Raw genomic sequence first — 12,663 nt, forward strand, 5'->3', positions numbered from 1 at the left:
AAATCCTCCCGTTTGAACCATTGGGTAAGCTGGCTAATATGTTAATATTTAAAGTCCGATACATTTGGGCAATTCAGGTTCATGCGTGAATGTGATTACTGTAAAGCACAGCTCGAATGAAAAGGTACATCACTGAGATGCGCACACAATTGTGCTTCAAATTCCAGTGTTTTCCATGAAAGAATTCGAACGAACCATTCATTTCATACAAGTAAAAATTAAGTGTCCGCAAGCACACTTAGTTTGTGAAAAATTTTGAAACAAGTATCATTCGGTTACACTCTCTTATACCCAAATAGGTCATAAAATTATCTGGGAAAATTACCAGCTCGTATACAATTTTTAAAATTTTGACCGCTGTCCCTATCATCTCACCATGGAAACACGTGGCCTGGAACACGATTTGTTGAATACGGACTGATTAAGGTGGCGCATATGCTCAGCTAAATGGGTTTCTCATGAGCAGGTCAACTTCTACGGTTTAGGTATTGACTACAGTTCTCCAGATATAATGGCTTCAGTAAATAAATGTAGAATTTGACTTACCCTGCTCATTTCATCTCAGTTTCGATCATAAGGTTAGGTTAGAATGGCCAATCTTTTTTTAATTGGAGTAATATATGACTTAGAACCGTTTGCTTGATAACCTACATGAAGTTAAATGAAATTAAGACAGCATTACCATATCGTGGTAAACAATAAAAGTGAGGAACTGTACATCTTCTGTTTTGTGACATCGCACAAACCACAGCAATCATAGCAGACACCATTTTTCAAAAACCCTTCGTGGCAAAGGAGCATTACATAACGGTATATTTAGCATCTGACCTGATGACGCATTTTTGAGTCGACTTTGTCCAAACTTGGACTTGTTTACGGGTATAGCCCTCGAAGACAGGCCTTGAGTATATGCACACACTTTGTGTATATATTATACCATATACTTTATTGATCCAACTCTCGGTCAGAATGTGAAGTTCAATTGTATAGATCCGTGGAACGATGTTTTAGCGAAAATGTTAACTTTTCAGCCCAAATTGTTTACGTACCCACTTATTTGACTTGGAGAATTTTGTTGTCAAAGCAGAAACAAATTTTTCCATTGCTCATTTCATTGTAGGTTCAGTAATCGGCTAACCGCTGACATACGCCCAAACGTTAAACGCATAAATTATTCAGTGTTTGCCTGGTGAGTGAAACTACACCAAAACTGAAACTCATTATGACAAGATAATAGGCATACATTGAGCAAACAGTACTACCTCGGTTACTCTACCTGTAGAACCATGGTACTACATAGCTTCTACAAAAAACAAATATTATCGTTCTTCGGTTGATCACGTTACACCTGCACCTAATATATGATCAGAAAAGTAATTGATTGCTGGCTTTCAAGTTGTTTTGTGTGCATGGCATGTGAGGATTGTAAAATTGATAGCATATTCCGATTCATCGCTATGTTTGTTCGTGTTGACTTTCTGTCTGTTTGGCGGTCTATCTGTGTTCCGTCTCTGTGTCTTTCTGTCTCCCTGTCTCTCTCTGTTCCTCTCTCTCCCTCCCCCTCCCTCCCTCCCCTCTCTCTCTCTCTCTCTCTCTCTCTCTCTCTCTCTCTCTCTCTCTCTCTCTTCTCTCTCTCTCTCTCTCTCTCTCTCTCTCTCTCTCTCTCTCTCTCTCTCTCTCTCTCTCTCTCTCTCCTCTCATAGCGATTAATATTATATTTCATACACTTTATGAACGACAGGTATACTTGGCTTACTTCACAGTAAAATTACATGTTTCTCACTTAAAATATATTTCATACTACCTTCGTAATTAATGTGGACCAGAATTGATAAAGAACGGCGTATTCTTGAAATTAACGAGATTAAATTTTGTCATGCATGGAACAGTCATTATAATTACATCCTAATGGTCGATTTTGGTGTTCTTAAATTTCGTTTGACGACAGCAAGAAAGGCGAATAACTCGAAAATTATGAATTTAAGTTCGCGAGTATGTTTCTCTCCTTCAGGAAAGATAGATATAACTTTAGATCTCTATTTTTGTTTGAAGAAACTCTGGTGATTTTGTTTTTCATCGAATTCGCCATATGCAAAACACAAGCCTTGCCGTCATGACTTATTATGTAAATTATGCGGTATTGTCGTTGACAATTGAATATAGTCAGAACCAAAATTCGGCTTTAAGAGCAACATTGGATATGATTTTGGAGTAGAACAAGAAATTGTGTATTTGAAACAGAACAAAGATAACTGTAGAATACATTTCAAAGTTACCGTCAAGGGAATTTAACAGGACGAAAACATTGTCTGTACGTTTTGCCGACGGCTAAATGTCTAACACAAAATGCTAAAAGCAGAAATGTTAGTACAATTTTTGCCATAGAGTACAAAAATGTAGTTGTACCACTAGTTGCTTGTTCGGCAACGAACGTAAATGACCATCCGCTTTTTTTTCTGAGCAGCCGATACGCATCGATAAACTCACAGGTTAATTGTCTCGCAAAAATGTATCAAATGGAAGGAATCATTAATATTTTACAAAGAGTCATTTCATCAGAACCATCTCTTTTAATGACTTTAATGAGATCACGGAAATGTTTGAGACGGGTGCTAAATAATCCACGTATTGACAATTGTATAAATCATGAAATATATATATATATATATATATATATATATATATATGTATGTATTTATGATATATATATATTTGTGTGTATGTATGTATGTATGTATGTATGTATGTATGTATGTATGTATGTATGTATGTATGTATGTATGTATGTATGTATGTATGTATGTATGTATGTATGTATCAAACTGGAATATTGGTTCATCATTTAATGATCGGTTCAGACCTGGATAATACAAATTCAGCATTATATTCTATGTCACAACAGTTTATTGATGAGTACAAGCTATTTACTTCGTCTGGCTGAAAATCGTATACAATTTGTATAGCATAGCATATCTGGAGATAAGCTGTGAAATGCACAATAGTCCCGTTCATCAATCTGAACCAAACTCTTGATTTTTGTCTCTGGGCTGGTTGCAATTATTTGGACTGGTAAATTATTGGTAGCTTCATCACATTTTGGACAATGTCTTTGAACTTAGAGAAGATTTAACGAAACGGAATAAAGTATACTGTTCAATTTCTAGAATGCAGAATAAAAGATAAATTGAGGTCTCAACTGCTTCCAAGCATGTCCCCAATGAAACATTTTCTCGTTCGTATACTGCGTCTTTAATAATAGATTTTCACGTTGCTTTCGCTGCAGAAAATCACTGGTTGAATTCACTTGCTTTAGGGGCTCTGAATGGAAAAAACTTCGCTTACACAGCAATAATTGAAAACGTTTACAATTTTGATGACAATCTGAGGTCAAACAACAGCCGCAAATTATTGGTTCAAAGATCTTCCAACGAATTGAATGAAAGGGCTTTATTCAATACTTTAAAACTTGGTCAAAGAAGAACCGAAGTGTATTTTTCTTTGTAAAGTTTCCTTTTTGGACACAAAGAAAATACTTTGTGCATTTTTTCGCCATCTTCGACCAAACACGTTGTGCTTCCTCTTCCTCTTGCAAAAAATTCAGAAGAGGATTCTTTGCAAAGTAATCTTCTTGCCCTTCCTGGTAATTCTTCCGGATCATACTAGTATTTTCTAGTGCGTTGTTCTTGTTTCCTTGACAACCGGACAGAACTTTAAAGATTTTTTACTCTTTTGTGCATATTTGATTACACAGTGACATTTCATATTTTATGCAACTTTGCAAACTATATCAAGCTAATTCATTGCAATTGAATCGGAGTGTTGTTACAGTGTCTTATCTAATTCCAAATGTATTCAGATCTTTTGTGAGGATGACAACAATTCGAAAATTAATTCTAATCCCGTATCATCGATCAGTCGTGTATGAAAGGCGAAGTTTGCACATTACAAGCATGAACTTTTATTGATATTCGAAGATACAGGGAAACGTCTAACCTACGCTGCGTGAGGGTATCTTTCTCCCGCAAATGTAGTCCGAACTTTGGGTGAAAATTCCCAAAACTAAAATCGATTTACAGCTCTCACCAGTGCCCGCTTAGATTTGACCTTATTGGGCACAAATACCGTCTCTGACGAATATTTACTATGATGTTTTGAAAGTTGCCAACTTCAGAATTTATTGCCACAGACGTTTTGGGAAAAAGTTCAACAGAAATATGCTAATATATACGGTCAGAATATCAATTTCTTCTTTGCAAACGATTGCCGAGAGTGTCAATGTCAAAAAACACTTTACTGCGATGAATTCAATGAGCTATTCGCACAACGGTCGACCTAGGAACTTGAATGCCGTTGTATGAAGTCATGTGATTCAAACAATGAAAAATTATTTCAGCAACAAGTTGATTTGCTAGATACAGCTTTCACTGGGTAATTTACATTTTATAATTATGTACCATTGATTCTTAAGAGTTAACGATGTATACTAAAAGAAGTAGAAGAGAAGTCGAGACTTTCCTCTTTGGTGATATTACAATCCCTCCCGGGTTGAAAACATCTACCCCCGGATACTCAAAAAAATGATCCTAATTTAGGGATTTTTTCGTGAAAAGTGACCCATACGGATGGCACATAATTTAGGCCTACACCCTTCCATAGGAGTGCCAAACCTCCAACCCCGGGAAGTTATGTTTAGTGTCTATCAGTGTCTATCGTTTCCGATTACAAGTTGCAATTCCCGGAGCGATAAACAATAAATGACCCGCTGTTTCTACTGAACAAAATCACGGAAGGAAAAAACGGAAGCCAGTTCTGAGTCAAATGACTCCCTCCCTGAATCGATCTGTACTGACATGTGCCTGTAACAATTCTTTTACCTCAAGCTCCGGCGCGATGGCGAGATGATCTTCGTTGCGGGAACGAGTTTCCGATGGATGACGAGGAGAACACGGAGAGTGAATGTGATCCATACAGCCAATACCCATGTTGCTCGGCGTACGGATGGTGTGGTAGCTCCTCGTCGCACTGCGAATGTGCTGGATGTATAGATTACAGGAAAGGTAAATTCCGTCCTGTACCTCCTTGACGATCACACTGAGTCGTTTAGGACTCTAAGAGACTGCACACTGGTATATGCATGCTCACGAAGGGAAGAGAATCAGTCAAGCGCGCTCAATGATGAGTGCGTGATCGAAGGCAATCAAAAAAGTTATTTATAGGTGATACTAAAGAGCACCAAAGTACTGGTATTTAGTTTAAAATAATAGTTATGTTTTCAATAATGCCATCCTATTGCAATAAATGATCTATTCGTGTATGGAAAAGTTTTATTTCTATTTTAATTGTGTAAGGTCGTCAGATGTTGAAATCACGCACGATAAAGTTTATTCTCAGTGGACTTCTTCAGTAAAGTGTCAAGAAACGTTTTGGAAAACAAATTATTATGAAAATGTCGTTAGGAAAGTTTTATATAGGCAATTAGCTTTGGTAATTTCGAGGGCTTGCTGGGGTTCCTTCGCTCGCTGCACAGCGTATGTTCTCTATAAGAGAAGATTTTTACCGTTTCTGGCTTCGCCAGGTTTCTTATAAGATGCTCTGTATTAAAACCTATAGTCTCCAAACGAACACACGTTTTGAAGAATGGTAATGAACATATAACATATCACAGTTCTACATGAAGGATAAATGTCAGACAGTCACTCATTTTGAGGGCCAAAGTCAATTTTTGCCGCCTATATAAATGTAAGCCAGACAAATTTTTTCAGAAATTTTCCAAAATTTTGATCAAAATCGGTAGCCAATGAAAAGTGATGCCCAATTGGTCCAAAATTGGCAAAAAATCACGAAAAAATTATGAAAATGTTTAAAATTTTGCACTAAGATTTTTGCGGGAAAATTTACAGCACTCAAAGGGTTAAATGCACCAAGAAATATAAACTTCCAAGTACTAGTTACAAGAATTACTGATACCTTCCTCCTGTACGAAAAAAACAAAAATCAGAATTTGTTAGTTTTAGAAATATCGCACCCACACTTTATTCTAATGCAGGCAAAAAAGTGAGCCCAGGATAACACAGTGACTTTACCCGTCATTAAGATTAACCTGGTCAAGTGTTTTTTCTTCACTTATGTCCGTAAACTAGTTGTAAGATGGCGGAACGACCGTCGCTGTGGCAAAGGATTTCCATCACCGAATACCTACATCGGGGAATGCGACCCCGACAGCGCTCATCCATGCTGCTCGTACTACGGTTGGTGTGGAAACGACGGGTCGCACTGTGACTGTCTGACGTGTGTTGACTACAGAACAGGTAATTGAGTCATCGACAGGCCACACAATGAACAAAGAGCATTGTTTCTGCTCAGTACGCAATTGTATTCCACCAGTACACTTTCCTGACGTCTACGGTGTTCATAGCCTGAAGTGTTTCATTAGAAATCAATGCCAGGCTTGGAGCGAGAGACTGTACAAACTAAACAATTTGTTGAACGTGAACACTGATGTAACACTAAGCAACAGAATTAAATTCCTGATTCAACTCTAAATTACAACAGTCGACATCACTGACCAGATTACGACACAAAACATCCGTCATTATTTATTATGGTGACCTGTGACGCAGTCAGGTCAATTCTAAATAGATCATAAAACTATTATTTTTTTATATTCAACATTTTCCAGAATCTCTCCGCCTGGATAAAATAACGGTCACCATGGTTACGCCGACGACAATCGGAATTTCGTGGCGGTCACCGCTCCAGTTGCTCAATCCCGAAGACCACTTTGTCCTGACCCTTGACCCACCGGATGGCAACTCGGACTTTCCGCTTCATATTCCGGCCAACACCACGGAGTACCTCTGTCAAGATCTGGTACCAAACACGGAGTACAACATTAGTCTAATCATACCCACACAAGTGCCGATAATGGCTAATTACACCCAGAAAACGGGTAAGACTTGTACCTTCGAGCTAACATTTTACCTTAAGGTATTTTGCGCCTCGAAAGTGAACTTGAAAGACTTTAAACTTTTGCTCAAACTTTCCTAAATGAAACTTTCGATAAGTCTCTTACCAAAGCAAGGTTTAAAATAAGGGGTCACGTGCAAACTTTGGTACTAAAGAGACAAATTCTCTAAGATTTCACGATATCTGAAATTCAAAATGGCCGTCGTTCCTGTGTTTACTCAATTGAAAAAATAAAATTTTTGATTTTCGAAAAACCAAGTCGGTCAAAACTTTCTTTCATCAAGAGCTTTAAAATGAGCCCCCACAAGCGGTATCAGAAGAGAATTGATTAAATTTGAAAGCCATAATTTCTGTCCCCAAGGCGCGTTCTACCTTAATCTGATTTCATGGACTATACTACTGGCTCTCAGATTGTTGAACGTTCAGTAAAAAAAAACAATACAGAAGAGCTATATACTCGGCAATCCGAGGACAAATGCAGTTACGCCTGCTGCTTAAGTTGTATAATTCTTTACCGCTATGAGTACATTTCTGTCGTCCAAGTTTTCTTATACCTGCTTAATTGGTGTTAGGGCTAGCTTGTCTTTTCTTTTGGTTTTCAACAAAAACCTTTCATTTGTTACTGACATTTTTTGTCAGATTTCAGTTGTTAGTATTGTGCTGTCGTCATGAATGTTGAAATGTTTTTACCCACTTGACTCGCTAACCAGAAAATTAGGCACAGTTTGTTTGTTGTGTCTGGTACGTCTGAGAGTTACTTTGCCGTACAGGTGAAAATCCATGCGCTGAAAGCCCCTGTGAAAACAGTGGAACGTGCCGTGCTGTGGTTGGTAAACTGTCTGCGTACACCTGCCAATGTCAACCTTGTTATGAAGGACCTCACTGTGAAATAGGTAGGTCTGATAATTAAGTTGACTTTTAAAAGGAAAATTTAGGTCGTTAGATGTTTGTTTCAAAAGACGTGATGCGTGTAAGAGAAAATGAAGTGATCACAATATACGTTTACTTTCAAATTTCCATATAATGGTCAGATAGAATGTATTCTGGTTACAATAAGTGTTCAAAATAATACCGTCTGCATATCGTGACCGTGAACTGATCATCGTCGTGGATCGGTCGGGTGTAACAGCTGCATTGAGCCAGTGTAGACAGTATATTTAATCATTTCTGTGCAACATTTTCTGGAATTAAATGGAAAAGGTGTAGATATGTATGAAACTATATGAAAATTATGATTTGTGTCGCCGAAAGTTTCACGAACTTTGACGAGAGAGAACGATTTTTTTTCTTGAAGAAGAGTTTCCCTTTCCGTGACTTTGACCTTAAAAGTTGGATTTTCAAGAGAATCAGATAGGATTCTGGCAGGCTAAAATGCAACGTCCTGAATTCATTCGGCATGGAAACTTTTAGTAAACCTGAACTTTGCGATCGTGATTTATCCACGAACATTGTTCATGAAAATCACACGGTGACTTCCACTTTTCCCCTCCGCAGCCATCGACGCATGCGCATCGAACCCTTGCCAGAACCACGGGACGTGCACAAGCGACGCTGCTACGTGTACAGAGTACACCTGTGAATGTTTGAACTGCTACATAGGCAGAAACTGTGAAACATGTGAGTATAAGACAATAACAAGCTACTTTCTTTTCATTAGGCAAATCTTTCAGTCATGCTTTCAACATTTTTATGGTGAAGTTGGAATAATTCGTTTTAAACTTGTACATTTTAAGAAGACAAATTAAATGCACCTTAAACCCTGTATTTGCAGTGTTAAACATGCTGGGATTTTAAAAATGCAACGGTAAGAAGAATATCATCAACGACTTTAAACTGCCACCAATAAAAATTCATCATTCTAAATTACTGTATTGGCGTATTGTTTGGGATATGGAAACTTCGGCGCCTTTAATATGAACGAGCATTTCACACAAGGTTACGACATTTGCAAGTGAACAGTAATGTGCATCGATTATGATCATTCGCCATAAGGTCTTGAACTTCGGATAGTGTGTGGTACAATCATCCGGGCGTAGCGATGTGTTGTTGACGCGATAGAATTCTATAGATTTGCAACAAGACTCGGTCGACAATATACAGTGCGAATGTAATGCACAGTCGTCAAAACCTTGTATATATCTCCACAACGTTTTTGATTTCAGATATCGACCCGTGCGAGTCAAGTCCTTGCAAAAACGATACTGCAGTCTGCCAACCGATGCAACATTTAGACAGTTGTTACAACTACAAGTGTTTGTGTAATGATTCTGTCCGCGGCTGCTTTGTCGGGGATTACTGCCAGCAGCGTAAGTTGATGATGTCATCGTTTGATGTGTAGATTACTTTGTTGTTGCCAATGATTTTGTCTCAAATATTTTAGTAGCCTAATAGTAACTAGGTTTAATTAATAAGGTGATATTTCTGAATTTGATCAAGTCGATAAAACATGCCGGTGAAGGTAGTAGTAGTAGTATTAGTTGAAGTAGTAGTAGTATTGGCCCTCGAGTGATTATGGTGATGATGATGATGATGATGATGATGATGATGATGATGATGATGATGATGATGACGATGACGATGATGATGATGATGATGATGACGATGATGATGATGATGATGATGATGATGGTGGTGGTGGTGGTGATGGTGGTGGTGGTGGTGGTGGTGGTGGTGGTGATAATGATGATGGTGGTGGTGGTGGTGATGATGACGACGACGACGACGATAATGACTATGATGATAATGATGTACTCACGTTTTGAAGACGAAAGTGCACGAAACGCAATTATACACATGGTGTCTTTCCCAACTTTTTGAAATCAAAATATTTGCATTTTACTCTAAAATTCTGATCGAATTTTATTTGCTCCGTCATTTCCGACAGATTATGATCCCTGCGTTCCAAATCCCTGTAGGCCTGGACAGTGCGAACGAGGAAAGGGCTTTTGTTCTGCCATTTGCCATTGTCCTGACTGTTTTACTGGCACACATTGTGAAACGCGTAAGTATCTGAACAATCTAGTATGCCCAGTGTGCTTACGAGGTCCAACTGCGATGTCCACGTTAAAGTACTTTGATAACCTATATTTGTTGCTGCCAATCACTTACTCTCGATCTGGCCCTACTGAAACAAGTGCGCCGCCAATACTGTATTGTGCTACTGACGTTCTCAGAGCAAACATGGCTGAGTCGCCTCTTTTACCGTATATGGACATATGCAAATTTACGATAAACTAACTTTAACCCTGATTCTCGCATTAGTGGTGGTTGACATTGACTGTTTATGTGAATGCCATCCTTATAACTCTGATAAAAAACCTGAGCATTCGGCCCGTTAGCAACGAGGAATCGCAGGCAACATCATTATTCTTAGGTCACAAAATTATAAATTTTTGATATCATTGACAGGGAAGAATTAGAAAACTAAACACATGTACTGCCTTTCTTCCGCCCATTTTAGTGAGATCTGAAAGAGTATACCCTTTTATCAATGATTTTACAACAGTCCAATTTTGAAGAGATCTCACCATGAGGTAAAAGGAAGAGCGCCATTATCTGACATGATACCCTGTCTTCTCGGAATTTTCTCTTGTTTTGACTGTGTCATGTACATATTTTAACCCTGTAGTGTTGGATCCGTGTCGTTCAAACCCGTGCAATGGGGGAAGGTGTGTCCAACAGGGTCGATCTTGTCATCAGTTTTACTGCCAATGTCCAGAGTGTTATACTGGAAAATCATGTGAAACATGTGAGTTTTTCCATTTAATTTATGAACTTTTGGCATTGGCCATAAAATCTTGGCAGGACTGGTCATAATGACAAAAAAGCATACAATGTGAGTATGTTTTGGTTGTAATTTTAGCGATATCTTTTCTACTATGTAAGTTTCCCATGTTGGTCTGTCTCTTGGTCCAAAGTGAAAAAAAAACATTTGTTGGGTTGGTCTACAGCGTTTAATTCTAATAATCTTTGTTTTTTGGGTTTTTTACAATTTTAATAATTTATTTGGAGTATCAATACAATAATTAGTCTTTCCAACACAATGCAATGGATACGATTGAGTCCGATCCAAATTCAGTTGTCAACAACGACATTGGACTTCGTACGTGATCTTCATTAACAAGTTGAACGTCAAGCATGATGATGTCATGATAATGACGACACATTTACGGGATTAGAACAAGAAACTGAATTTTACGAACAGAACTATAACAAAAGGAATGGAAATACATCAAAGATTACGCCAAATGGGGTTTAATTCAGTGTCTCATTCATTCCTTCAATGAGTGTGACGTCAGTTTATCATTCACCTTACAGATATAGATGACGCATGTGCAATGTACAACCCCTGTCGTAATAACGGCACCTGCCTATCCAGCAATCACTCTTGCCTGGATTACCAGTGCCAATGCCCGGAATGTTACCATGGTGATATTTGTCAATCCAGTGAGTCGACCAATCATTTTCTTTCATTTCTCTGAGAGCAAAATGGTGTTGATAAATCATGTACAGGATGGATACAGAAAACTGGTTATTGTTGTTGTTGTTGTTTGTATTGTTATTTTTATATTAGTCGTGTTTTTGTTCTTGACCAATAAAATTCAACCAACATAACTATTGTGTGATTATTGTTGTTGTTGTTGTTGTTGTTGTTGTTGTTGTTGTTGCAAACGTAATGTAGATGTCATAAGAAACACTACAAGGACGCTATCGTTATTTGTCCCAATACAACTCTCTCTTCATATACTTACACCGCGTAGAAAATGTACGTTCGGAGAGAGTAGCATTTGGTCAAATAATGAGAATGCCCTTGTACAACTGTAGTGTTTCTTAGTGGTAGTGTTTCATAACGTTTTAAACAACAACACAACGCAAAAGTTATGTTCGTTGAATTATATAGGTCAACAACTAACAACAAAAACACGACTAATAAAAACAAACAAGTATATAAATAATAACAACAACAACAACATAAACAACACTACATAAAGAAACGACAACAACCAGATTTCTCGGTTCCCTGTGATAGAACATGGAAAATCAAACATAAACTTGGGGAAATACCATTGCGCTGTTCGTTTCAAAATCAAGACCTTGCGATTACGTGCACGTTATTTTAGCTCCTGTCCACTAACGGACCTTTATCAAAGCATATCAAAGAGTTCCCAGCTTTCTCGTCTGAGATATAGAATTTCAGCTGAATAGCCTACTTTATTACATTGTTTGTTTGTTTGTGTGTTTATTTTCCAGGAATCAACCCATGTGACACAGCAGATTGCCAAAACGACGGTGTCTGTGTTCCTTCCAATGATTCGTGTGTGGAATACACATGCCGCTGTGGACACTGCTATACCGGGGACAACTGTGAACAATGTAAGATTTGTGATCTGTGATATCTTTTAAAGGGATGAAGTCGCTTTTTTCAGCTTTTTTATGAATTTTGTTTGAAATGAAAAGTAGCTTCTGCTCTTTGGCTTCTTAAAACATTCCGAAATCTGTGGTCATCTGTGCACAACCTCAAATCTGCTTACAGCCTGACAAGAATAACGTTCGGTGAAACATTTTACGGTCTGTACCAAAAATTCAAGTGAGTTCAACAATTCAAATGTACAACTCTCACCGTGTATTGCTGAGCATACACCGTTACAAAAGTTTGGATCTCATGCAAACTTTTTAATGAAATTTTAATTGACAGTG

The 12,663-nt window shown here is 38.0% G+C and overlaps 1 protein-coding gene across 1 annotated transcript in view; it reads left to right on the plus strand.

Moving 5' to 3' along the window:
• LOC139138882 (uncharacterized) overlaps window positions 1-12,663 on the plus strand; it is a 30,957-nt gene that overhangs the window by 874 nt on the left and 17,420 nt on the right. Inside the window, exons 2-11 of the mRNA XM_070707458.1 lie at window positions 4,881-5,057; window positions 6,141-6,308; window positions 6,680-6,949; window positions 7,737-7,859; window positions 8,461-8,583; window positions 9,129-9,272; window positions 9,851-9,967; window positions 10,595-10,714; window positions 11,284-11,412; window positions 12,217-12,339. Of these exons, the coding sequence (XP_070563559.1) occupies window positions 4,881-5,057; window positions 6,141-6,308; window positions 6,680-6,949; window positions 7,737-7,859; window positions 8,461-8,583; window positions 9,129-9,272; window positions 9,851-9,967; window positions 10,595-10,714; window positions 11,284-11,412; window positions 12,217-12,339 (1,494 nt within the window). The remainder of the gene's footprint in view (window positions 1-4,880; window positions 5,058-6,140; window positions 6,309-6,679; window positions 6,950-7,736; window positions 7,860-8,460; window positions 8,584-9,128; window positions 9,273-9,850; window positions 9,968-10,594; window positions 10,715-11,283; window positions 11,413-12,216; window positions 12,340-12,663) is intronic.

The sequence above is a fragment of the Ptychodera flava genome, chromosome 8 (assembly GCF_041260155.1).
Source record: "Ptychodera flava strain L36383 chromosome 8, AS_Pfla_20210202, whole genome shotgun sequence".
Classification (NCBI taxonomy): Eukaryota; Metazoa; Hemichordata; class Enteropneusta; family Ptychoderidae; genus Ptychodera; species Ptychodera flava.